The sequence below is a fragment of the Neovison vison genome, chromosome 3 (genome assembly GCF_020171115.1).
Source record: "Neovison vison isolate M4711 chromosome 3, ASM_NN_V1, whole genome shotgun sequence".
Taxonomy (NCBI): Eukaryota; Metazoa; Chordata; class Mammalia; order Carnivora; family Mustelidae; genus Neogale; species Neogale vison.
This window is the reverse complement of record NC_058093.1, coordinates 148,752,718-148,780,312: the sequence shown is the minus strand read 5'-3', so window position 1 is coordinate 148,780,312 and position 27,595 is coordinate 148,752,718. Positions and strand designations below refer to the sequence as shown.

At 54.9% G+C, this 27,595-nt stretch overlaps 1 protein-coding gene across 2 annotated transcripts in view; it reads left to right on the top strand.

Moving 5' to 3' along the window:
* CTIF (cap binding complex dependent translation initiation factor) overlaps positions 1 to 26,513 on the top strand; it is a 281,396-nt gene extending 254,883 nt beyond the window's left edge. For both annotated transcript variants that reach the window (XM_044243025.1, XM_044243023.1), the window contains exons 11-12: positions 24,290 to 24,343; positions 26,025 to 26,513. In XM_044243025.1, the coding sequence (XP_044098960.1) occupies positions 24,290 to 24,343; positions 26,025 to 26,240 (270 nt within the window). In that variant the 3' untranslated portion in view covers positions 26,241 to 26,513. The remainder of the gene's footprint in view (positions 1 to 24,289; positions 24,344 to 26,024) is intronic.
* Positions 26,514 to 27,595: the final 1,082 nt, after the last annotated feature.

Below are 27,595 nucleotides of genomic sequence, written 5' to 3'. Positions count from 1 at the left end.
ATCAAGTAAATCTGGGCTCTCCCTAGCCAGAGGGACACTCGGGGAACTCAGTGCACAGTGCAGAGCTCAAAATCAGGTGAGCCTGGAAGGAGGAAGGTAGGAGCCCAGAAGCACACAAGACAAGGAGATCTGATAAGGGCATCACAGCGGTGAACTGTTCAAGTCCTTGAACCTTTAATTCCTTACGGTTACCAGTCACTCAAAAAGACTAAGCAGGAAGTGGAAGGCTGGAAGGAACCTTGAAAATTCAAGAGACCCTTTCTCCATGAACAGTTTATTCCAGCCCGTCTTCGGCATAGACCCTGCCTGGAATGTTCTTCCGAGAATGCAGCCTTCCTGGGGCAGGTCCACAGCCCCTGGGCACTGGTTTCGCTGCAGTTCCTCTGGGTCCAGCACCTGCTGCTGTGAATGCCTCCGCTTAAGCAACCATTCCTGTAACCCCTGCTGAAATAACTCCCCACAGTTTTGTCCCCTCCAAAGCTGTTGCCCGCCCCCCCTCCAGTTGGCAGCCAAGGCACTCTGTGGTGTGATGCCCCTGATGGGCGCAGACCCCCCCAGCGCACACCCACACACCCGCCCACGCTGGCAGGCCTCCCAGAGGCTGGGGATCCTTGGCCACCGCCCCCACCCCAAGATAAAACCCCGGTCTGCCCCCCACCCCAGCCGCCAGTCCCCGACCCCTTCCCCAGCCCCCACCCTTTAACTGTTCTACTTCCTTAGCCAGACTCTGCAAACTGAAATGTGAAATTCGAAGCCAGTGTTCCCCTTAGCAACCATGGTAACACAGGATCTGATAGAGAGCCTGGAGTTATAAAAATACCAGCTTCCACCAGACACTGGTTTCCAAAGGGAAACCAGTCTCCACGCCAGAACCGTTTTTAAACAGTCTTAAAACTCAAGAGATTTCCAAACCCATCTGAGCATGGCTTTAGCAAGACTTCTTTTCAGTTCCCGTTTGGAAGGCGGTGGCGTTGCAAGCTTTGGGTATTTTCTCTAAAATATAGAGATCCCTGCCTGAGCATGAGCTAGCCTTACATATATAGGTGGGAGCGGTTTTTAATAAACATCAGATTTTCGGCATTCTTTAAAAGTGAGGTTGGGTTGCTGCCAGCCCTTCCGGTTCCCTCCCAGGGAGTCAGCGCCACCAATCCTCCTAATTACAGAAGGGGACTGATTGGGTCTAGCTCCTCTTCATTGAAAACGGTTTTAATTAACATAACCGTCTTATAGCAGGAATCCCACGTGGAAGGCCTCGGGTGGGGAGGGGAGGTAAGAGGGAGAGCAGCCGCTTGGCGCGGCCCGCCCCCTCCAGCCGACGCCCCCTCCCGCGGACGCCCCCTCGGGCCGGCGCAGGGCGGGAGTACGGAATGCGGCTGGCGCTCTCCGCGCCGCCTGCAGGGGGCGCCTGGCCTTGCGGGCTGGGGAGCGGGCCTCTCCGGGCGGCCGCCCCGCCCCCCTCCAACCCCGCCCCCGCGGCCCCGCCCCTCTGCGCTCTTCACCTCCTTCCTCTTATCTCCTGGGGCCAAGCCTGTAATTCCGAAAAATATTCTAACTCAGTAATTAATGTCTGAACTTCAAGAGGCCCCTGCTTTCTGCAGAGGCGCGCAGAAGGCGGGCGGGGACCGGGCGGGGTGAGGCCTCGGCGGGGAGGGGGTGGGGGTGCGGACTTTTTCTAAACTGGCGAGTGGACGGCGGAGGATAAATCTGTCCACGCACATCTATACATACACACATGCATCTGTCTACGTTTTTAAATCCTTTGGGCTGTTTTTTTTTTTTTTTCTTTTTTTAAAGATACCTTCCTCGCACCCTCTCCTCCCACCCCCAGGGGCGGTTTCCCAATGGGCAGATTCTGCTAGTCCGCTTCAGGGCTAGAGGGGAGATAGTCGGGGGCACTTCCTCCCTGTGTAGGTTCCAGGGCGGAGATTGGCTGGGAGAGAGGAGGAGTGACCCACATATTTAGAAAATAAGAATGCAGGCGCTGTGGGGTTGACAGAGGGCCAAAGGTAACTTCAGGTAGGTGGCCCACGGAATCCTGGCCTCTGAGTGCCCCCCTCCCCCATCCCAGTGCCTCGCCATGGTTTGCACAGCCCAGCCCTGCGCAGATTTCATGCCCGGTACCCTGTACCCAGCTACAGGGGCAACAAGTGCCGGGCTGGCTGCTTGAGCGTGTGGTTGTCCCTCCCTTCCCAGAGCTGCTGTCTGCTGGGGAGAAGGGGGAAAGCAAAGCACCCAGTACTGGGAGCCAGTGCAGAAGTCGCATGCGGGCCCCACCCCCGACCCCCGCCCCAGGACCCACACCGATCTTCCTTAACCTGCTGGCCCACAGACCCACTGATTAACTTTAGTTGTTGATGCAGCACTTGTCCATCGGGGCTAGACACAGTTAGGAACATGCTTTTCTCCTGCCTTTTGTTCCCTGTTGAGGGCTCCGTAATCACCACCAGCAGCAATGATTAGTAGGTTACAGGTAGCCTGGGCCAGGCCCTGAGAGGAGAAACTTCCAGGATTGACCATTCTTGTAACTGACCAAGAAGGGTGCTAGGGAAGGAGGCCCATTTCAGAGCCCCATGAATTCGGGCATCTTCTCCTCTCTGGCCCTCAGCTCTTTATTGAGATTGAGGATTAAAGGGGATTTAGTCCCGATTTGCTAATTACAAGTTGACTTCCTCCTTTCCCTGTAGGAGGACTCACAAAAGAGACATAAAATGAAGTAATGGGATCATTCAGCAGCAAATTTATATCATATAAACCAAGTGCTTCATAATAAGCAAAACTGTGAAGGAACACAGTAAAGTACCTGTCAGGGGCCTTTGCCCTTGCCTTTCCTTGTGGGAGAATGGCATTCTTCCGGGCACCCTTCCAGGTCTCAGCTGGATGTGGGTCCTCGGTTGGCCCTCACTCACCACCCCCTCAGCCTGCTTTCTTTTTCTCCATAGCCTTTACAGGATCTGGTTCTACCTTAGAGTGTTCTGTGTCCATGTGTTTTTTTCTCTCCCCAGTTAGCATGGAAGCTCTCTAAAGGCAAGGTTATGTGTCTGTTCTCCTCATTGCAGTATCCCCAGCAACTAGAACAGTGCCCGGCACAGAGTAGCTGCTCAGTAAATACCAAACAAATTAATGAAATGGAATGTCTAGACTGAGCAAAGCCAGAGACAGTAGGCACCCTTCTAGAGTTCTTCTGGGACTACCTCTCAGAGGTCAGAGGAATCCAGAATCTTTGAAGAGGCAAGGTGGGGGCTGGCTGGGAGGGGTCCTCGCACATGAGCTCAGAGTAGGAGAAGAAGAGAAATGCTCCCCCCTAAATCAAACTCAAAGGAAGCAACCTGTGCTCACACTTGGAGCAAAATGTGGAGAACTGCCTTCCTCTGGTGAAGCTGCCTGCGTTCTGTCCCTACGTTAAGCTCTGCTCTAATTTAAGCGGTCATTTCTTGACTTCGATCCACCAGGCCTATGAGGTTAAACTAGACTGTCCTGAGTCAGAATCCCATGACCCACAATCACAAGAAGTCAGGGTGGGCTTGCAACATAGCTTCATGGATCAAGAGCAATGGGGAAAGGGTTGTGGAGGGACACTGAGGGGGGCATCCTCTGTGTTCCACGCAGGCTTTCAGCTGGACTGGAAGAAGTGGGCTGAGCAACAGGGCCTTCCTCTCCTGCCTCTCCCTTGAGGAGGGAAAGGAGTAACGAGGATGCACAGAGCTCAGGAGAGTTCTGGGAGGGTCAAGAAGAAGGTGAGAACATGGCACAGGAACTGGGAGGGGACAGCCGAAGTCACAGACATTGAGGACAATGGCAGCCTCTGTCCTTAAGGATCTGGGCACAATCCCAGCGAGGGAGCAACATGTCCAGTACATTATAATATGAGCCTCTGTGTCACCATACACTTGCTCATAGCTGCATTAAAAAAAAAAGGAACTGGTGAAATTAATATCTTTTATATTATCCAGCGTAGCCAAAGAATGACCATCTCAACATCAAAAGGTGAGAATTTTTTTTTATCTTCTTGTTTCTTGTACTCAGTCTTTGAAATCCACCGTGTATGTTATACTCAAAGCAACTCTCCATTCGGAGTAGACACATTTTAAGACTGTGTGTGGCTAGTGGCTCCTGTACTGGACAGCACAGGTCTGGAAGCTGGCTTCTAGAACCCTCGGGCTTTGGGGAACTGGTCTGGATTCCTAAAGTAGATGGATCCCCAAAGTCTCTAAAGTATTTTTCCTAGCTTCCCTTGCTGAGCACCCAGAAGCAGAAGAAAACGTTGTGAGCTAAAATCGAAATCAAACGACCGGCATGCAGATGTTGGTTGGTTGGCTAGGGCTCCCTGGTGGCGTGTGCAAAGGCAATCCTTTGGACCCCCGAATGAGGAAAGGTGAGGAGAGTGGCAGGCGAGGACAGAAAGGGCGAGAGAGACAAACAGCACAGTGCTGGGGACTCCCGGGCAGCGGGTGGCAGACTGTGCCACAAAGCTCCCAGCGAAGTCCGCAGACCCGGGAGGGGGTGCAGGCAGCTGCCCGCTCCTCCTCACAATGGCCCAGTCTGCGGAAGGCACAATTAGCTCATTCTTGCATTGGCTTTTTGATTACACTGTTGTTCTCAGGACTTCCATTTCTGTAATTAAGACTTTGTCCCTTACTCAGAGGTATTGAAACATAAAAAGTATGTGCTGAATCTGGCTTCCCAGGGTTAAAAGCCAGACTTAGGAAATGCAAACACACTTGTGGAAATACAAACACACATTCACTAACTAATTATCCCATAATTAAGGCCGAAGCCCTGCTTAAAACAATTAGCTCTGGGAATTGAACAGTAGGTCCAACTCCACTTTTTGCTAATTGTTCTTCCCTGATAGACTGGATATGGCCAGTCTGGGGCAGGGGTAGTGGGGAAAGGAGGGGCAGTAGGGAATGAACTAGTCTGCCGCTTTGGGTCCGGACTGGACCATGCTCTGCTTGGTTTGGAAATGTTAGTCAGAGGAGAGTTTGAGGTGTGGAGAACAGCAAGGAGGATGTGGTTTGGGCAAGGGGAGTTGAGCGGCTGCCCCAGGCTTGGACGCGGGCCATGGGAAGTCTCAGAAGCTCCTGCTGGCCACATTGAGGTGGCTTGCCTGGCTGGAGCTGAGGGCGTGGGCCAAGGATTAGCTGACTGGAAAGCAATTAGATGAGGTGGGGCTGGCTGGGGAAATACCTGGAATCCCAGGGCCAGAGCTGAGACTTGCCTGCGTAGTGCCCCAGGCGGGAGGCCTAATGGGTTCTGGGGAGTGGAGGTCCCCACCCGCGAGGGTGGCTACCAATATCCCCACCGGCCAGAAGCCCTTTTGGCCTCTTGCTGATGGCAAGGAGAGAGTTCTAGAGTGTGGGGAAATCCGGGCGGTGTTGGGGTGCTCTCAGCCTTCCAGGAAAGAGGCCCTTTTCCTGATGACCAAGGTCTTCCCCACCTCAGTGTGTCTGCCCTCCCCCCACCCCCCAGCACCCTGCCTCAGACTCCCAGGACTTTCCTGAGGCCTTCGGGGCGCCATCAGGTAACACCCACTCCTTTCCTAGGTAGGAGGGATGTGTGTGGAGGGTGTTACCCGTCCAGGGACTTTCAGATTTTGAAAGGAGAGCTTGGAAGAGAAAAATGTGTGCCCCAAAGGGGAAAAAAAAAAAAAAGAGGTTCAGGGGTTTGTAGAAGTTGGGGAGATTACTGACCCTCCCCCCATGAACCATCTCCCCAGAGAATATCCACAGACATTAAAGCTTGCAGAAAATCCCAGAGCCTGTCCTCTGGCGGCTTCTCATTACGAGCCCCCCGCACTAGAGGTGGAATTTGGGATTTTCATCAGAGGGGCCTTCCAGACCACCCTCAAAGCAATTGTGTAAAGGACCCCCAGGGCAGACCTGGCACAGCACAGTCGAGGACTGACAGCTCCCTTTTTCCCCCCACAGAAAGTATCCCAAGCTCTTACACTGGTCCTCCTTCCCTCCCTTCCCACCTCCCACCTCTTCTGTCCCCTTCACTCTCTCCATGGATCAGAGGTTAGCAAACTTCTATAAAAGGCCAGATAGTAAATATTTTAGCTTTGCAGGCCAATAGGCTAAATGCAGTTTAACCACATCCCTGTGATTTGTGCTCTCCGGAGCAGCCGTGCGAAGCCCCGAGAGCAGGTTCTGGGGAAAGCGCTCAGTTCTGCCTTCCTGATGCGAAAGCCGCCGCCCTGGACAGTATGTAAATGAACGTGCGTGGCTGCGCTCCAACAAAACCTTATTTATGGACACTGAAATTTGAATTTTATAGCATTTTTATGTGTCACCGAGTATTATTATTCATTGGTTTTTTTTCCCCCCAGCTATTTAAAAATGTAAAAACTGTTCTTAGCTCACAGGCCCCATAAAAAGGAGGCTGTAGACCAGATTTGGCCGATGGGCGGTAGCTTACAGACCCCGATCTAGATCTGTGGTTCTCAGTGCTCATTAAAAATCGAGGCATCGCTGTCTGAAAAGAGAATTTGCAATTTCCTGGGCGCTGCTGCTGCTGCTGCTGCTGGAGGAGGTCCGCACACTGGTAGGCCTGACCGAGTCTGAACCCCACCCCCATTTTCCCAACGACAAAACGGAGACCCAGAGGTGCCCTAGCTCCATCGTGTGAATCCAGAGGGAGGGTTCTCTATCCCTGGGTGGGGAGCTGGCTGGTTTTCTATCTCTGCCCGCCCCCAGTGATCTACCCTGCCTGCTCATACTGCCCAAGGCGCTCGCTGAGCCACAGGAAGTGTGTATGTGTCCCCTGGTGTCCCAAAGTGGCAGGGCTCCAGTGAGTCATTTCCCATGAGCCGAGACAGCGTGCACTGAGGCATCCCCGTGCTGCCAGACGGTTCCCTCCTGACCACCTTGTCAGCTTTGGGGATCCACAGAGCAGAGAAGGCTGGGAGGGAGGCTGAAAGGCCCCTCTGTGAGAAGAGAAAATGAAAGGAGGCTCAGATATCAGACTAACATGATTTCAAATCCAACGCTGTCAGTACTAGCTAGGACCTGAGGCAAGATACCGAGCCTCCTTGAGCCTCAGTTTTTCCATCAGTCAAATGGGAAACAGCAGGATTGCCATAAAGATTGAGGATCGTATCTGTCAACTGTCTGGCACATAGTATAGAACATTTACGGTATCTTTATTGGCCGCCCTGGCTTAGTGCCTTAACCACAGCGCTCCCCAGCCACAGCCCAACAGGCACGGAAAAAGGCTATACGATCCTCTTGATGACACATGAATGAGATCGTGTGACTGTCCTTATGGAGGCAGGCACTGTCCCGTACTTCTGTGACACTTTTAACGCTGATTTAGGTTGGACTGTGTAAGGCCACGTCAAAGGTGTGTATCTGGGATCCCTGGGAGGCCTTCAAAGTCTAGGAACTCACAGAAATTGGATGTAGACGTCTGTGAACGTGTGTACGTGTACGTTTTCCTGGGAGAGGTGCCAAAGTTTCCATCAGATCTTCAAAGACGCCCACATTCCAAAAAAGCTAAGGGACACGTGTCTCCAAACACAATGCATAAGACAGCACCAAACTTTGGGGATAGATTCTTGGGTCTGAGAATCAGCTCGCTCCCCCTGACATATGGCCAGGGGCACACTGAACATCGCCTGATTCGGTTCCAAACTGCCATGTCTTCGGCCTTAAAACCCGTGACTAGCCCACCTGTCCTACCCGTCCCAGAATCAAACGATGTCCTATGAACAAAACCCCAGAATAGAGCAGCCAAGGACCGTGTGGGGTCTCAGAGTGACCCCCAGGTGAGCGAGGGGCCTCGCAGGAACTACCCTGCGGGTCAGTGTGTTTGCTTCGAATGTAAAGGCCTGGGGGTGGGGGGTTTCCAGTGGGTAACACTGAGCTAAGCAGGTGGTGCTAAGCAGGACTGTGGCAACCCTAGGGGAGGGCTAGTGAGAGGAAGGAGCACAAGAAGCCTGGGGGGTTCTCCAAGGTTCAGCTCTCGGTCAGGCCTCTGGTAGCGCGAGCTTACCCCGTGCGAAAATTCACCCAAACGGCAGACTTAGGATGTGTGCACCTTTCTGCCCGTGTGATGCGTGGAACGTTTTCTCCCAAAAAGGTTCCACGAGGAAAATAGAAATACAATATAAAATCACCCCCCTCGGGGATCTTTCTGTATCACGTTGGACTGACATTAGCACATCGCTTGAACAAAGAGTACTTTATGTGTAAACACAAATTGGAGAGTCGATGTTAAAATCACCCGAAGGCCAGATTTAAGTACCTTTCTTTTGGTCCCGAACTGCTCATCTGAATGGACGTAACATAACTTTTGCTTTCTTTAATTCTCTCACAAGGCCCCACGGGCTGCCTCTGGCCTCTTCACAGCCGCGATGGACCTGCCATGGTCTGGCCTGTTTGGGGTGGCCTGTCCTGTCCATGAAGGCAGTGGCTCTGGCTTGGGCCACCGCTGCTCGCAGAGGGCTGCCTGTCCCATCCCCGCCCTTCCCCCCAGCTTCCCTCCGACGGGCTCCTTCGCTCCCCCACGTCCCATGCTTCCCGCTCTCTGGTGGTTTCTTCTCAGCAAACCACCAAACCCTCCTGAGGAGGGAAAAACCTTCCCCTGACCCCACACTCCCCTCCGGGAACTGCCCCATTTCCCTCTGCCCTGTGGAGCCAGAGTTTTCGGAAGAAACGGTCTCCCCAAGTGTGTCTTTCTGGACTGTTTCTGCCCCCTCAGGCCAGCAGTGCGGTCTGCGTTGAAATCCCCTCATTGCCGAGTTCAGAGGCGGGCTTGGTCCTCAGCGCCACCGGCAGCTGCTGGTGACATGTAAGCTAATTAGGTGACTGTGTTCTCACAAAGCTCTATTGACCGACGCCAAAAGTTGAATTCCATGTAATTTTTACATGTCAGGTGTATGTTTTTCTCAAAGTTTAATGCAGGAGCCTTTGCTCTGGGACCGTGTTCACCTTTAAGGCCTTCTCTAAAACTTCATTTGGTGTCCTTTTATCCAGAGGCCTGGAGAAGTTGATTTACCAAAGGACAGGTGACCATAGCTGGTGGTAAGCCAGGAAACGGGGTCCCCGGTGCAGGTCCCAAAGCCTGTGTTGGTCACAGCTTCCCAGGGCAGCCACAGCCCCCCAGCTTGACCTGCACCAACCAGATCTACATCTCCAGGCCTGAATACATCCCCCTGACGCTTCCCCCCGGCCTCCCCAGACACCCCTCAAACTCAGAGCATCCTAACGGAACCCGTCTCCTCCCAGAGGGTGCCACCCTCCTGCAGCCTGTGACAACAAAAAGCCTGAAGCCATCCCTGACTCTCAGCACCGCCCTCCACCCCATGAATCCGCAGGGTCTGTGGGCAGCAGCTCTTCCCTGGTCCCCAGCTCTGGCCACCACGTTTCTGCCTGTCCACAGCTCGTGTAGGCCAAGGTCCCCTTTCACCTGAATGAGCCCACTGGCCTTCCAACAGGGCTCCCCTCCTCTCTCCGTACTCCTCCATGCTCGCAGGATTCTTGAGGGTGACCTTTCTCATTGCCTGGAATGTTCTTTCTGCTCCTTCTCCTGGCCCCACTCTTTCCCTAGCTCGACCTTAAAGAGTCTGCTCAGAGCTATCTCCCAGGACTTCGCTGAGCTCCTCTCCCCACACAGGGGAGGACAGTCTTTCCCACCACCCACCCACCCCACCCCCAGCACCTCCGTTCTCATGAACCCCAGCATCTCCGGTCCCATGCCTCCCACTTGGTAAGGCCAGGGATGGAGCACGCGCGCTGTGTGCAAGGTACTATTCTAATATGAGTCCCAGATGATCTCATTTAACCCTACCCCCACTTTCCAGAGGAGGAAACTGAGTTAACTGTGCAGCCTTGGGGCCGGGGGTGATTAGAACACAGGCAGCCTCGCCTTAGAGCCTTGGTTCCCATCACTGATCTGCTGGTGTGACGTCTGTCTTCCCTGCTCTACCAGTAGACCCATGAGGGTAGGACTCGTGCCTCCTGATGAAGGAATGAGTGGGTGAATGAAACACTTGTCCCTTCAGACTCCCTGGAGGAGGGGCAGGACCTGCCGTGCTCTGGGCCCATGCTGCTGGGCGGGCTCCATGCCAGGGAACAGGGGGGCCCTTCGGAGTGGCTTGACTCCAACCAGCACATGCTTTCCTTTGAATCCAATCTGTAGGGCTGCTGGCCACAAGGTCCTGTGTGAGGAAAAGCTAGTCTTGGTAGACTCTAGACTAGACCTAGAACTAGCGAGAACCAATAGTTGCCCCAAGGCTACGAACAGCAACGCTTCCAGTTGTGGAGGTTAGAGGAGGAGGTCAGGGAAAGCTTCTTGGAGGAGGCAGATATTGTGATCAGTCTCCAGGGGTCCAGTAAGTGGAGCCCAGGTGGGGTTTGCTCCTCACCGTCCCCGCACATAAGAACAAGACGCGTTCACAGGCCTGTGAACAGATGGCGTTGGCTAGCCTAGAGGTCTGTGAAGGCGAGGAGAGGGGGGCAGGGCCACAGGGGTGGGCATGGCCTGGGCGGAGTGTCTGAGCCTCCGATAAGCCCTTTACCCCATTCCAGCCCCCTCAGGTGAACCGGTTAAGTGCACACAGATTATAGAATACTGATGTGCATGCGCACTCCTCCGAAAAGGTCATCTCAACTTAGAAAGAGTTGCCCCATTATTACAGTTTATATTCTGCTAAGGGTAAGGCTCCAAAGCCAAACAAACTTCCAGGTGCCAATTAAATACTCTTATCTCCAGCCTTAGACTTGGCAGAGAGTCCTTAGCGAATCCTTTCTGCCGTCCCCAGGCAGCCCCAGGCCCTTTTCTCAGCCCGGGCCTGTCTGTCCCTCTACGGGGTGGCTGCCTCTCTGAGTACAAATGCTAATTATGCCTTTCGCACAGCCCTATTATTCTCTGCTTAAGCTTGTCCCAGGCCCAGCTGTCCCTGCCCAGTTGGTGCTTGGTTACTGCCTTGCACCCAAACCCACCGCAGAACCAGCTACACTTCCTCACCCGAGGACAGACCTCCAGCCCAGGCCCTGCGGTGTGGCCTCAGACTCCTCCCTCCACCCCCACGCCGGAGGACTGGCACCTCTGTCTGGTAACCAGGCTCCAGCGGGCATGTCTTCTTAAATACCACACGCCAAGATTATCACACTGAAGAGGACATGTGTTCAGCAAAAGTTTCTTCAGAATTTCCATGCTGGGTAGCAGAGGGGGCCAGTGTGGCCCTTCTCCAGCTCCTTGAGCCCCCTGGCTGGTTACCTGTGCCCTCCCCCTCTCACATACCCTGTACGGTCTGAGATGGGTGGACGGGACGCCTGGTTGACTCAGCATACCGTGAGTTTCTCCCGAGGCTCAAGGGAGGGTGGGCCGCTGGCAAGGCCCTTCAGAGAATCTCGTGCTACAGAGAACAGTGGGGAGGGCAGGGAGTTGGGGGAGGTGAGGGGCGGAGAGCTGCAGCAGCCTCTGCATTCTGCACACGGACACTTCTCCTCTGAAGCTGGAGGGTCACCCTCTGTGACAGGGCTCCCTCCACCAGAGTCCCCCTGGGGCTGCAGAAACCAGCAGAGAATCCCCAGACCCCCCACCACCCCTTCTTCCTCATTGCATGTCTTGAGCTGGCTTCAGGGAAGGCAAGAGCTTGCACTGCCAGGAGGGGGTCCCATCTTCCCCGGCCTGCCCACCGGCTTCAGTGCTGAGACTCGGAAGAAGGCAGGAAGACGGCAGGGGTGAGGGGAGGCCTCGCTCAGGGCCTCGGGCCACTGGACAGTGGCTCGACCACCGGGAAAGCTGACCCAGAGGAGGAAGGGATTGTTTCGCAAGCGAGGCTGGGCACTCGGAGCTGGCCCATCAGCCCCTGGCATGCGGCTAGGCCTGTCAGGAAATCAAGGAGGCGCTCTGTCTGCTTTCCAGCAGGCGCCACTTCTCTCTTTCCACTGCTTTGCTCAGTTCACAGCACTGGCTCCAGGGCCAGGCGGGTGGGCGGGCCAGGCACCCTCTGCCGCAGGCCTGGTGCCCAGGGAGTGCCTGCGCCTGCCTCGGCTAGCCTCATCACGAGGGTACCGGGCCCGGGCCACGCAGCCACATGGAGAAGGCCACTGGTGGCCATCTCGGGTGGGAAGGCAGGGTGACTCTTGGGGAAGGATTCCAGACTGTTTCCTTCTCGGTTGAGCTCCAATGCCCTTATCTCCTTTCCTGCCAGGCGGGGACTCCTCGGGAGTCACACACAAAAGAAAACCCCACCCAAGACACACAACCCCCCACATACTTGAAGGGGGAAGACTGGCCTCCCGTGCCGATGTAAGCTACCTGGTTGTCAGTCGGGGAAGCAGTCCATGGGCATTGATTGCCCTGATGTTAAAATAGTATAGATTTGATCCAGAGAGGGGGGGTGGTGCAGATGAATACCAGCAACCACTAAACAGAGCCACCTCGGTGGACGCTCTGAGAGCTCTTGGAACCGTCCATCAATTGAGATGTTTCTTGGAGGGAAAACAGTGGGGGGAGGGGGTGGCAGAGGGCAAGGGCAAGGACAAATTTCTGAGGCGGTTGGGATGAAGGTGGGGGGCCGTGACAGGACAGAAGAGAATACGGAATGGGAAGCTTGAGTAAGAGTCAGCGTGCATGGCACGGGCCCTCCCTTGAGTGTCTGGCAGGCCTGAGTACCGTTCTCATTTCCTAGAATACGGGAATGACGGTTGGGATATGGGAATAGAGAAAACTGAGCCCCGAGCTAGCCACTGGTCGCACGGTTTCTTTACAAGGCTCGCTGCTGTGAGGACTAAGAGAGAGAGCCTGGCTTTGCAACTCCTAACTCCTTCCCAGGCCTGCTGGTCCACTCAGAAGAGCAGCAGACCCCGGGACTTTCAGACTTGACGTTGGGCTATGCTTCCTAGAGGCAGGGGGCTGGCCTAGTTGACCCCTCAGGGTCTCATTCCAGCCCAGCGTGCTGGCAGCTGATTCTACCACCAAGTTGCTATGGGAACTCTAACTTTGAATTTCCTGGCTCCGGGGCTGTGAAAATCACAACCTGAACCTTCCGTTGATGTGGGTTTCTCGATTAATTTCCTGTTTGATTGTTTACTTTAGAGAGCGGAAAATGCCTTTGCAGGCTGCTAGTTCCCTCCACCAAGACGCTTATCACACCCACCCCCGCCTCCAACAAGCCACCAAGGTCAAGTCCAGGCCTCAGGTGGGTGGAGGTGGGGGGGCAGCTGGAGCCAAGGGGCCAGGGGGAGGTGAAACTCAGAGCCGATGGCCCTCTCCTTGTGCCTGCCGGGGGTCCCAGCCTGGTGGGCACCAGGAGAGATCTGTGAATTCAGAGAAGGGGCTGCAAGAAGGGCAGCAGCCCACAGCCCCGAGCCCCAGGCCTGGCCCCTTGGTGCCAGCCCAAACCCCTCCTCCTGTCTCTGGGAGACGTTTTGTGCTGAGTCAGACACAAAACGCAGCCATTTTTTCAGAGGGGTAGGGTACCGTGGAGGGGGTGAAGGTCCCAGGTGCCACCTGACGCCCAGTGCCTCCAGGCCAGGCATTCTTGGCCAAGTTCCCCTGGGGAAGCTTCCAGAATAACTGCTTTTCCATCTGCCTGTCCTCCAACGGCTCTCCCCAGGGCCCCCATGCTCCAGCAGAGAGCAGCGGACAGGGCGTCCATTGTCACAACTCCGTCTTGTTCCCAGCTCTGTCCTTGGGGAGCAGTTAGTGCTGGCAGGCTCAGGTGAGGCCCACAGCAGGTATCCCCCGCAATGACAGCCACCTTGCTGGGAGCAGGACCCTTTGTCACCATCAGAGTCCTTCTCCCCACCCTGCCAGCTGAACCCCTCAGAGCCGGGCAGGAGCACTCCCTCGCTCACTTGATAAATAGGGGTGCTGAGCACAAGGGGGGAAGCGGAAGAGGCTGGAGGCCAGCCGGTAATCTGGGGGATGCCCCACCCATCAGCACCCCTTCCCTTGTCTAGGTGACTGTATAACGTACCATCCACATCAGGGCTCTTTTGGGAGCAAAAGGGACACTTACTACTTTGGGATGGCAAGTGAAATCCAGAACCATCTGAGACACACCCCACTTTTTGCAGACTACTCCCCACCAGACTCATTTGTGTGGGCCTTACTGGTGGGACTGTGGTTATGTCATTTGACTGTGGGTGAGACCTGGCTTCAAATCCTGGTTTTCCATTACCTGTGGGCTCTTGGGAAGTCACCCCACTCGCCATGCCTCAGTTTCTGGAGCTGTAAGGATGATCGCTAACTCAGATAAAGTAGTAAAAGGATAAAACGGATCTTAAAGTGTACACACAGTGCAGGGCTTTGCCTTGAGAGCAGACATTTCAAAAAGGTAAGCCAGGTGATGACTGAGGCCCCAGAAGGCATTGGTCGGTCCTCAGGAGACCCCCCCACCTTCTGGAAAGGTAAAACGTCAGAGCTGCCTCAGGCATTTTCCAGTCATCCTTTAGGAGAGATGGATGTCCAGGAAGTGAACGCAAAAGGAGCCACAGAGAGGACAGGCAAGTCTTCTAGAAGGGAAAAGAGGGGGCACTAAAGTAGAAGCTGGGTGTTGTTGACAGCAGCCATGGCCAATGTCCCTGTGGTTTCGAACCCCGACCCAGGGTCCTGGGAACTTACAGGCTGCAAGGACTCTGTGAGCAGAACTCGCGTCCTGAGTGGGCCACTGGCCAGGGTTTGGCTCCCAAGAGGAGCCACTGGAGCCGTGGCCCCATCCTCTGGCTCCAGTGTCTGCAGGATTCAGTGTCTGCTCTGAGCCCCAGATTACGTTTCCACCCCCTAGGGCCAGTTGTGGGATGGAGTTTTCCCCCATGTGACATTTGCTGTGGCTACTTTGTACGAGGCGGTTTGCAAGCTCTGCAGGAAGGAGGCTAATTATTCCCTCCAGGGCGCCTGCTCCGCAGTCCGGGTGCCTGTCCGCCTTAGTGAGGAGGGCTGACAGCCAGACCGCAGGGCGCAAGCTTGGACTCAAGTCCAGGTCAGAACCATGAATTTCCTTGACATCTGATCATAGGCACCATACCAGGGCTCCTCATTAGGCTAGTGAAAGAGTGATATTTGGGGCAAATCCCCCGCTCCTGGGGATGGCTGAAACGCAGGCCAGCACAGAGCACTGATAATAAGTGGGGAACGTGGAATGGCACTGATTTCGTAGTTGTCCTGACAGGCTGGGCCACGGGAGCATCCACACATACGTGCACCTCTGTCTACAGCCAGCCTCGCCCCTCCTGTCCATTTCAGAGGATATGGAGCCATATCACTTCCCTTACTGAAGGCGAAGCTCTGCGCTTGGGTCCTCCTCGCCTCCAGTGACCCCCTCTCCTGCATTCCACCTGCCTCTCCCACCGCGACAACCACTCCCTTGAACCTGGCATGGGATCCTGCCCTTTTTCTCTTCTGTAGGCAAGTTCAAAAAAAGAAAAGAGAGAGGGGGAGGAAGGAGGGAGAAAGAAAGGGAGGGAGGGAGGGGTGAAATGGGGAGAGAGAGAAAGAAAAGAAAAAGAAAGAAAGGGTGTACTCTTGTTGTCTCTACTTCCGGCCTTTCTCTCCAATCCTACATGATCCAGTCTTCCGTCTGTCCCTGTCCCTGCCCCTGCTCTGAAGTCATCATGGCAAAGGTCACCCTAATCACCAGATCCAGGGGGCTCTGGTCATTGTTCATCTTACTTGGCCTCTCTTAAGCATTTGACACTGCTGACCTTGTACTTCTTAGAGCTTTCTTGGCTTCCATGGCATCACTTCCTCCCATTCCTCTTAGCTCTCTGACTGTCCTTGTTCTCCTTTGGGAGTTCCTCCTCCTTCCCCACCCTTTCCAGGTTTGGAGCCCTTACTCTCTTCTCATCTTGGTCTTCCCCCAGCTCGTCCCACTAACACCTATGGCCTTGACCTGGCACTGATGATCATGGATCGCCAGTCTCCCATGAGTCATGTTCCCCGATCATCCCCAGAACTATGAACTCGTTATTTCTGATGCTGAACTCTTTCACATCCCCCCAAACCAACTCCTCACGCCTTCCTATGATCATTGATGGCACCCCCATTCATCTAGTTGGGCAAACCCCAAACCTGGGGATGATCCAGCTTCTACATTATCCTTCTCCTCACCTTCTCTTCTGCCTCCTAAACATATGTCCTCCCCTTTCTCCTGCCTTGGCTGAAGGCAGTGCAATTTTTCACGTCAACCTCCTCACTGTCCGCTCACTTACAGCCCCCACCACTCTACCAGCTCTGGTCTGTTCACCACACTATGCTGGAAGGGATCCTTCCAAAATGCACTTTACAGCTTAAAATCTCCCGGTGGCTTTCCCATCCTTTAGAATAAAATCAAAACACAGTATCATGGCAGCCAGAGCCCTTCAGGTTGTGGCCCTTGCCTTCTTTGTCATCATGTTCTCTCCCCACCTCACCCCCAGCACTATATATGTTAGCATCTTGAAATACTTGTTATTCACCAGTGCACTCTGCTAGTTCAGACTTCTTTTTTTGCTTTTGTGCATATGCCATATGCTGCTTCTTATACCATATGCCTGGCAGGTTCTCCATCATCATTCCATCCCCTGCTTCAACCCCATATACCTAGCACAATCTCTTGATTTTCCCCTACTTGGGGGTAGGGGGTCTTATTCTTCTTGTTATCCCTGTAATTATATAATGTTTAACACATAGTAGGTGTTTCATGATTGTTGTTGAAAGGATATCTAGATAGAATCATGGATGGATGGATGGATGGATGGATGGTTGGATGGATGGATGGATGGATGGATGGATGGATAGATGGTTGGATGGATGGATGGATGGATGGATAGATAGATGGTTGGATGGATGGATGGATGGATGGTTGGATGGATAGATGGATGGATGGCTAGGTAGGTGGGTGGGTAGATAGAAGGATGCAAGAATGGGTGGTAGATGGAAGGTTGGATCCATGTGTGGGTAGGTAGAAAAATGGATGGATGGATAAATGGATGTGTTGGTAGATGGATGATTGCAAAGTTGGGTGAACAGATGCACTAATGAGTTGGTGGGCAAGTAAATAGGTGTGCGGACAGGTACAGTGGACAGATGTGTGGATGAATGGTTTGATGATGGCTAATGCAAACAAATATGTAAAATCCATTCAGTTTTGTGAAGGCCCAGGTTGATTCTTGTCACTGGTCAACCAAATTAAGAATGATGGGCTCCCGCCACCAAAATAAGCAGTAGCAAATGTGAGAGAGATTAAAATCATTCTCCAAGAAAAAGGGTGCTGATCCAGGACTCTTGAACACCTTCCAGTTCTTCTCAGCCTTGCTGCTCGGTTTGTGCAAGCCACTCGACTACTGGGCCTCAGTTTCTCGGTTAAGTAGAGATAACAATGCCGTGGCCTCTCCCTGTCTCCACAGTGTCACGAGGGTAAATGGGATGGTACATAAAGAGTGTGCCAAGATCTTCAGGGAAAATGTGTGTTTATAAAGGAACAGATTTAATAACAGTAATCACACCTTGTGTTTAGATCAAGCTTTGCCCTTCTCAAAGCTCCTTCACAGACTGATCTCAGTTGAGTCTCAAAACAATTCAAGGCAGATATTGGCCCCATTCTCAGGCGAGGAAAGTGAGGTGCAGAGAGATGACGTGACATGCCCGGGGGGACTCTTAGTGAGTAGCAGGTCTTCTGACTCTGGGCTCATTGCTCAATTTTGATGACAGCCTTTTTCGGGTAGATTATCTCCCTTCCTGCCTTCCTGAAGAGACCCAGACATAATAGACCCTCTCAGGGATGAGTCAGGGTCGCTATCGAGAGCATCAGTTCTCGTGCCGTCCTCCAGACCTAGCCGTATGTGCCAGTCCGGGGCCAGCAGAGGCACAGAAGGGAGGGGCTGGGACTCGAACCTGAGGCTGCTCCTGAGAGACAGGTGGTCACGTGCAGCTCCCCACCTCAGTCACCGGTCCAAACCCCCTGCCTGTGTTAGCCATCTGCTCTCTCTCCACCGGCAACGTCTGTGGCCAGCACTGTGGATCCCATGCCCCTGCAGACCTCTCCCCTCCCCACCCCCGTTCCTGGCTCCTCTCTCTGGCCTTCCGTGACGTCCGCCACTCATCCAGCCACATCCCTGGCCCTTCCCCAGAGCCAGCTAAGCCATCAGAGCTCTGTGAACTTATTCTCGGGAAAACGGGCACATCCAGCACATCGCTTGCTCTCTGAGACCTTGCGGCGCTCTCCCGTTGCCATTCCCAGACCCCCTCTGCTCCCCGCAAAGCAGAGAGGCCCCCCAAAGACAGGGTCAGATCTGGACTTTTGCTATGGCTGCATAAGTCTTCGTGGGTTTGTACTACAGGGTAGAAATCCTGTGTGGGGGGTCAATGAGCTGAGGGGGTCGGGGTGGGCGGGCCAGCCCACCTCAAGCGGCCACTCACTCTTCGAGGGAAAGGCAAGCCCTGGCTGACCGTCTATGGTGCTCGCTCCCCTCCCACGAAGGGAGGCCACCCCACAGGTCCTCCCGTCAGCACCCCCTTTCCCTTCCCATGGGGTGGCATTCCCAGCAACCAGCCAGCTTACATCCTGGCTCGCCTTAGGCAGCCTGCCCGTGCGGCGGGGAACTTCCCCCACTCCCCGGGACCCCAGGGTGCTCCCAGCAGGCCGCCTGTCTCCCTCGTTGCTGTCTGGCCTCCCCCAGCCTGACTTCGAGCACCTTGGCCTCTCCCCCAGGGAGGATATGATGGGTGTGCCCACAACAAGTCTCCGGCAGAGACAATAGGACAGGAATGCATTAGCTTCCGAACAAACACTGTGTGGGCTCGCACAATTGCCTTGGATTCTCATCCAAGAAACACATTTCGGTGTTCGAGGGCGCGGGTGGCTTGCCTGCCCCAGCCCGCCCACACCCCTCTGTCTGCCAGAGACTTTGATGAGAGGGCTGCTCCTCCCACCCACTCCAGGCCCTGCAACCCCCAAGGTGGGGCAACCCTGCCCTCCCCATCCCCCCCACCACCCCCTGCATCTAATGTCTAGTGTCTTCCCGAGCGACAGCAGCAGTGGGGGGAGAGAGTCCTGCCCAGGCGGAGCAGGACCTGCCCACCCCACGAGGGCCCCCCCCCGCCCGGCCGCGACTTAACTTAATCAAGTTCGTTATGGTGGAAAAGTATACAGAACGCACAACCGATCGTTCTAGCCAGTTCGGCAACATTCGGGACATTCATAATGCGTCTCCATCACCACCATCCATCTCCAAGACATTTTGTCATCCCAAACAGAAACTGTCCCCATCAAACCTTGACACCCCAGTCCCCTGTCCTGGCTGCCCCTGGTGGCAACCGCCATCCTACTTTTGGTCCCTATGAATTTGACTATTCTGACTATAGACGTAGAATCAAAAGAAAAAAAAAAAAGTGTATCTTACAGGATTTGTTCTTTTGTGACTGCTTCATTTCACCCAGAGTAGTGTCCTCAGGGCTCATCCGTGTGGTAGTAGGTGTCAGCCCGGGCTTCCGGTGGAAGGCTGAAGAACATTCCATGGTGTGCTTGGACCACAGTAGTTCATGCCTCCCTCTCTCCACTGACTAGTTGCTTCCACCTCTTGCCGGTTGTGAAATGGGTAGACAAGTCGTCGTTCGGGTTCCCATTACTTTTTGAGACTTGTCTTGGAGTTAAAAAAAAAAAAAAAAAGAAAGAAAGAAAAGAAAAAAAAAAAGGCATTGTCTCCAGAAGATTCCAAATGGAGCATATATAAACAAGAGAGCTGGCTAACCCCCTCCACCTACCAGCAGGGATTTGTTTATCCAAACCTGAGCTGTCCCTTGGGAAAAAGCAGAGTCCTGAAGAAATAGAACACAGGACAGGTAAGTCTGGCCAAGATGGAAAAGAGTGGAAAGATCCTGCACTTGGGACACTGCCTGCAAACAGACAGGGAGGGACAGAGTCTTTGGGAGCCCATGATCACCCCAGGGGCGTGGGAACCTCTAGGAGGGGCAGTGGAAGGGGTCTTGGAAGGGAGCGCCTGTGGAGTTGGTCAGGGATCCTGGGTGCAGAGGTCAGCCTCTTATTACGGCACAAATAACAGCGGGTTGTCACTTGCGGGGAGGCTGAGGGGGACGTTCTCCAAAGCCCCTTCCGCTCTAGGGCTCTGAGACTCTGCTCTCCAATGCTGGTCCTAAGAGGCCAGGACAGCTTTTGCAGGGAGAGAAGGAAGTGGTCTGTGGCCTCCCTGCAGATTCCCTCTGCATCCCTGCACTCAGCAGCTATGAAGGAAAAGTGTAATGACCCACTCCAGTCCTCCCCCACTTCCCTGAGAAAACCCAGCAGGCCATGCAAGAGGGCCTATCGCACGATGTGATTGTTGGCTTAGCACGGACTTTCCCAAACAACCCAGTGCAAGATAAGGCTGGAGGAGAGGCCTGAGCTTGGGAGCCCGCCCACAGCTCTGCCTGAATACCCAGGCGAGCCACCCTGGCCCTCCAGAGCACCCCACCCTGTTTCTGTCCCCGGCCCTGCTAGCCAGGAGCCAGGACCTCCAGGGAGGGAACCCCAAATTCCAGGGGAGTTTGGACACACAGAGAAGAAGGGATTGGAAGGGAAGTAGTCCAGTCATAAGGATGTGGGGAAGAAAGAGAAGGAACAGAAAGAGACCACAATCCAGTTCCCAGCTCCTCCAGGGAGCAGAGGGCAGGCCAGGCCTGGGGGGTTAGAGGGAATGGGAAGAAGGGGGCACTTGCTCACCAGGGCCGAGGGCGTGGCTGGCTTTGCAGTGCTGTCAGCAGCTCAGGGGGCCACTTGGAGAGGGAAACAATCACCTTCCAGAACATCTAGTACGTCTCAGGTCCTAACTCCTACCAGTGTTCCCATAAGCTTACCTCCCTTGTCCCTAGAGCCCCAAAGGAGCTAATCTAGGACAGAACATGATCCCAGGTTCATTTCAATCATTTCTTTTTTTTCTTTTTTTTTTTAAGATTTTATTTATTTATTTGTCATAGAGAGAGCACAAGCAGGCAGAGTGGCAGGCAGAGGCAGAGAGAGAAGCAGGTTCCCCGCTGGACAAGGAGCCCGATGTGGGACTCGATCCCAGGACCCCGGGATCATGACCTGAGCCAAAAGCAGCGGCCTAACCGACTGAGCCACCCAGGCGTCCCTCAATCATTTCAACTTACCACGACAAGCCTCCTTGAGCACCTACTCTGTGTCGGCCGATGTGGTAGAGGCGTCCTGAGTGGACCCCGTTCTTCCCACGAGCTGCCGGCTCTGCCTCTCCTCCCCCACCCGCTGCCAGTATGTCCTCTGCCTCTGAGAGTTCCCTTTCCTCCAGATCCCCCCCTTTCTTGTGATTTCTACGGGTTTTTAAGGATCCCCCCCCTTATTGGGGAGCTACAGAAAACCTATTAGGGAACAAAGTTACATTCAGAAGGAAATTCTAGCCAAACTTACAGGGTTTTCCTACAATAGATCAGTCCCTGTCTCCCCTGCAAAGTAAACAGGGCTAGGCCCACTCCCCACGTGGACCCCAGCCTAGATGGCCGCAGGTCCCTCCCAGTCTGGGCACCAGCCCCTCCCCGAGCAGGGTGGGTTGGGTGCAGACCACATGCCTTAGACAGGCCTGCTGCAAGGTGAATCACCTGCCCCAGCTTTCTCCAGAACCTGGTTCCTGGTCTTCACTCTGGCCTTCTGGGTCCTCTAAATGAAGGAGTCCCTTCCCTACGGCCTCCCAGAGAGGTCTACCAGGCACCGGCTTGGTGGAAGCCTCCCCTGGCTCCCCTTGGGGTTCTGCAGCTACGGCAGGCAAGAAAACTCCAGAAGCAGATCCTGCTGTAGCAGGGCACTTACTAAGCCTGTGTATTGTCGTTCGTTAATCAGGACCCTTGCTGCATTCACTGTAATGACCACGCGGCGAAACCTTGTCGTGGTACATGTCCAGGTCCGTGGGTAGGACACGTTCCTCCAGGTGGGTGGAGCTTGCCTTCTGCCCGGGGAGACAGACAACAGTAGACAAACAAGTAGACAATGTGACGGGGTGAGCGATGCAACAGCAAGAAGTAAGCCAGGAGGAGAGTGGGGCTGGTGGCTTACACCAGCCGGGGAGTCAGGACTGTGTCAGTGAGTAGAACAAGCACCCCAGTGGCCTCAACACCTGTCACTTTGTGTTGGTGTCACCATGTCCTCCCCTGGATTGTCCCCTGCTTTCTGTCTGCTTCTCCTTGGAGTAGGTCAAGGACTAGCTCTTTTCCTTCTTCCCCAAATGATTTCTGCGTGTCTGCTGCCAGCCCAGTTCGGACATACAGGGAGAGGCAAGGGAAAGGAAGGGGAAGGCAAAAGGGAACGGAAGGGAAGGGAAGAGAAAGAGGCCTGGGCTCTGAGAGCACCTCCAGCCGGTACAGCCAGCACTGACCTGTCTGCCCTGGCCTCCATGCCCCGCACACCCACGGGGCACGCAGCAAAGCTCCCCCTAAATCTTCAGCCCTCCAGAGGTGAACGGTCTGGCTCTTGCTGGGAGAGGCCCTGGGCTGGGTGGACATACACAACCTGACAGAAGGGAAGAGGGGACACACAGAATCGGATTTCAAGCTAGCAGCAGAAACAGTCCCAGCACGTCACACCCGGGTCAAAAAACCTGATTTGCAGTTCTTGTTCAGGGAATGAGGACACTCACCCTACAAGTGCCCCTTCCTCTTGTGCTCTCCTCATTCTCTACCTGTCCTTTAAAACTAACCAAGCAACCAACCAACCAAAAAACCGGCTTGATTAGTATCTAGGAACATTAAGTGAATCCCTCCTGTTGCCAGGAGCTAGCCCTGGAACACAGCACCATCCCAGCCTTCAGGAGGCGGTCGGTTCCCCCTGGAAAATGTCTTTTCCCTCGCGTGGAATGCCGAGTAGGTGGACAAGCTGGGGAGTGAGAAGCTGGAAGGGGCAGCAGGGCCTGGAGAGATCCAGAGCTTTCAAGGAAAGCTGTGGGCCTTGAAGGGTGGGCGAGTATGGGGAGTTGCCTCAGAGGGAAAAGTCGTCCGTGGCAGATAATCCAAACGGGGTCCTCCTGTGGGTGTGAGGATCAGTGTGGCGGGGAATGGCGGTGGGCGCGTGCATAGGGGTTTGCGAGAAGAATCTCCAGTCAGCCAAGGGGCCAGAGGGAGATGGGGTCGGCAGAGTTTGTGGAGAACAAGATTAGAGCTTCTCTGAAGCTGTGAACTGTGCCTTGAGAAGGTTCCTACTGGGAATTAAGAAAAAGGAATTTTATGAAAAACCAGAAAATAGCAACTATTGGTGAAGATATGGAAAAATCAGAACTCTCCGACATTGCTGGGGGGAAATGCAAAACAGCAGCCCCACTGTAATTTGTCTAGTCCCCAGAAAGTGCAGCGAGATCCAGCCATTCCACTCGGAGGTGAGGATCCTCTGAGACCTGAAGACAGGCGCTCTCGCAAAAACCTGTACACGCGTGATCACAGCAGCATGATCTGTGAGAGCCAAAAAAGGGGAAACCTGTGTGTGTCAATTGAGGAATGTATCAACAAAATGTGGTCTCCCATACAGTGAAATATTACCCAGCCATAAAAAGAAACATCGGACTGGTCCTTGCTACCACACAGGCAATCTTCTAGAAAGTTCTGTTCATGAAAGAAGTCAGTCCCCAAGGACCACATACTGTATGATGCATTTATGTGAACTATCTATCCATAAGAGACAAATCCACAGAGACAGAGATCAGGGGCTTGGGGGGAGGGCGGTGCTGGGGAGTTAGGTAAATGCTAATGGTTGCAGAACATTTCGAATACATCTAGGCCACTTGGCCAAAAAATGTGTGAGTTAGAGCTCAGTTGAGAGAGAGACGGAATGAGAGGAGGCAGAGGGGAGCCTGGACGGGGGCATGGCCAGTCTTAGCAACCGAGCAGCCTGACCATGGCCTCGGTCAGGAAGCAATTCCGGCCTCTGGTGAGTCAGCGCAGCCGTGGTTTTGAAGAAGAGCACTGGGATTTCTGGGAGGCTTCCTCTAGCAAGGGCTCAGCAGCGCCTGAGACCATGGCTGAGCCCCCTTCACCCGTCTGAAAGTCTTTACACGAATTGTACGGCTCTGAAGATTTTTGCTGACCTCTCGTTATGGCCATCCGTCCCTGCATATTTGCCACCTTCAGACCTGCCTGCAGCCTTGCTCTGCCGTGGCCTCTCACTGTGGCCTTCTCACCTGGCCTGGGCGCCACTGTGGTCCTCCAGCTGCTCAAGTCCTACTAGAGAAATCGCAGTGTTCCTGCCGCCCTCTGACTCTCATGGGCTCTCTCCCCATCCTCCCCTCCGACATGTCTGTTCCAGGCCACATCGGGGCTGGGAAGGGGCCGCCCCCTCAGTAGTGTTCTTTGCCTCTCTCTTCCACAGCTCTTGCAGTCTCAGGATGTGAAGGAAGATGCCGTCCTGTGCTGCTCGATGGAGGTAAGCACCTCTGACCTCAGACCTTCCAGTTGTGGGCAGTGGAGGGTCACAAGAGGTACCCGCCAGTCCCAAGCAGGGGTGTGTAGAGGGGGCTGGTGGGGAATGGTTTCCCAAGCCGATGTGGATGCAGGATTATCAATCCCAAAGCAGAGTAAATGTGGATGGGGAAACCAGCCCGCCACTAGCTAGAGGAAGAGATGCCTGACTCTGTGCCCTGACATTGTGCCCTGTCCTTCTGTCCCCAAGACCACCTTTTCCTTGCACCAGGCCTGCCGTATAAATGACTTAAGGGATTCCAGGTGACCCCCACCCCCAAATATCTCCATTGGCTTTTGTGGTGCTGGGCTTGAAGAAGACGCTTGAGGCCTGAGGCCCCGTGTTGACACCCTCTTCTTCGACGCACCCCCGCAGGGGTCACCACCCCCTCTCCCAAAGTGTGGCCACTATGCATTGAACAACTCTTCCTCTGGGATCTTCCTCAGCGACAAACTTTGCTCTGGGAGTCCAGCCCACTCACTGAGAACGGAATGCTGTGAGGACAGGTGCTTCCAGCCTGGGTGCCCAGGGCCTGTCAGGGCCGTGTGAGCACAGCTCTGAGGTGGCTTCTGCCCGGCCTCCAAGGCCACTCCCAATGCTCTCAGCGGCCAGAGGGGCTGGGAGTCTGGACGACAGCCTCAGGTCTACGGGATGGTCACCGTTCATTTGTGGGGCTCCATCTGGGTACTGTATATGGGACTTGGTGACAGGGCAATAGGGGAAAAAGAGAACCTAGTCCCTATCCTCAGCTCCATTCCGGATGGGGATAGATAACACAGGGTAGAGAAGAAATACAGGTACAGAGCCTGCATCCTCAAGGAGTCAGAGGAGAGAGACCAAGGTGGTCCGGGAAGGTTGAGGAGAACTTCTTGAAGAAGGCAGAGCCTTGAAAAATGGGTGGAGCGAGGTGGGCCTGGGCAGAGATGGAGACTGAGATACCTCGGAGACACCCGCAGGGGCTGCTGCCCAAGGCTGCGTGATCCAGACCGCTGGGACTCCTTCTTCCCCGCAGAGGCTTTTCAGCATCACGGGGGCCTCTCTTGAGGGCGGGGCCTCTGGCTGGCCTTCTGCCGCCCCGTTCATATTTCGTGTCACAAGTGTGGGCAGAGGTCAGTGCTGGGGTGGGGAGGTGGGATTAGGGGCAGGAGAGAAATAGGAGACCTCATCCCTGCTCTCAGGTTCCGTGCAGAGACGTGCAGGTGATAATGACTAAGCTCGTTTCTAGAGAGACATCCCTGCAAGTGGAAATTAACACGGGGCAGCCTGATGGCCTTTGAGGGGAGCAGGTCAGCCATTGAGGGTCTGGGCAGGGGTCAGGGAAGGCTTCCTGTAGGAGGAGAGCTCTTGGGTAAAGACAAAAGTGGCGTGGTCCCAGTGAGGGCTCTTTTCAGCCCTGGGCAGTGGGCAATAACGTAATCCCTCTTATTCTTGCAGCAGATTGGTGGGTAAATGTGGGCTTTCACAGTTGACTCCTTCCACCCTCCTCCATCTCTGTCCTCCCTGTGGCACAGATGCCTGGCCTGCACCTTCCAGAGACAATCCAGCTTTTTCCTGTGCCTGCCCCCAGCCCTCCTAACCAGGGTGGCTCAGGGGGCCATTCCAGGGGCCCGAGTCCCGCCCTAACCCCCCTCTCCCCCGCCCGCAGCTGCAGAGCACAGGCCGGCTGCTGGAGGAGCAGCTGCCTGAGATGATGACCGAGCTCCTGGCCAGCGCCCGCGACAAGATGCTCTGCCCCTCAGAGTCGATGCTGACCCGGTCGCTGCTTCTGGAGGTCATCGAGCTCCATGCCAACAGCTGGAACCCTCTGACGCCCCCCATCACGCAGTACTACAACAGAACCATCCAGAAACTGACAGCCTGACAGCCAGGGGGCCTGGCGGGCGGCCCGCGGGCAGCTGGGGCCCTGGTACCCAGGGCCAGATGGACAGGCGGGAGGACAGGGGTGGCCCTGGCGGGAGAACGAAGTGGGGAGGGAAGCAGGCAGAGCCGGTGGCCAGGCTGGAGCCAGACAGGGAAGGAGGAGGGCCCCTCGTCCGAGCCCCCCCAGCCCCACGCATGCGGCAGCTCACACCAATAAGGGAAGCATGTTTCTTTCTCATGGTGGCCCCGGTCGCCCCTCCCCACTCCCGCTCCTCCCCGCCCCCTCCCGCCAGCCGCGTCCCCCGCAGGGCTTTGTGCGAGGGGTTTCATCTCCGTGACTCCTCCGAGGGCCTGGCAGCGCTGCACGCCAGGGTACCGCTTGGGTCAGAAAGGACCTCAGAAGCCTGAAAAAGTGGGTCGGAGACGGGCTTGCATTGTTCCTGCTGTCAGCCGCCGTCACCAACTGGCAGCAGGCGACGTAGAGCAGATGTCCCGGAGGACAAAGGCAGGCACGGTCCCCACCAGCCGCCTGTAATTGACGGCCTTTGTCCGCCACGGTCAGGCTGGGGGTCGGAGGCTTCTCCTCTAACCTTCGCGTCGCACCCTCCCCACTTCCAGGTCCTCCTCCGGGCGGCCCCCAAGCCTCAGGCCCAGGGGGTGGGGCACAGGGAGGGGAGCAGCGGGAGTGTGCGGGTCGACTCATGCTCTGGTGTTTTATTGTTTTATTTTCCAAAGTCAGCTGCTTTGAAGTCTCCCCTCTCAATGAAAAGAGTCCGAGATGTGATCACACAGTCAGCAGCACGAGGACCCCCCTGATCAGTGGAAGGATCAAACCCAGCCCCCTCTGGAAGGATTCTAGCCACAGATAGCTTGCCAGTAGCCAATTAGGGTAATTGGAAACTTCTGCCCCAGCGGGGGTCCCGCTGGAACCCTGTGCTCCGCTCAGCAGCCCTTGGCTTCCAGGACCTCTGTTCTCTTCTTCTAGCTGTGCTCTGTCAAAGGTCTGACACTGTCGCAGGCCCCAGGAGTGCGTTAAACCCTGTCCTGGCTTGGGGGCGGTGGGGGGCGCCTTGTGGTGAATGGGGCACAGAAGGAGGGGGGCAAATTAAAACCAAAAACGCTGGTTATGTTGCCCATGCTGCACACGGGTCTCGTCCCAGGCTTAGTGGAGGGAAAGTGGCTGTTAGGGGCTGCCCAGCTCCCCCAGACTTGGACTGGAGCTTAGCTAAATGGGCTGTTGTCTCTGGCCTAGCCTTATCGCAGGCAGGATCCAGAAGCTGAGGGCCCCTACAGCCAAGGCCTCTATGCTCCAGGAGGGCTCTGGCCACTGCAGCCGCTGGGCGAGGGAAAACAGGG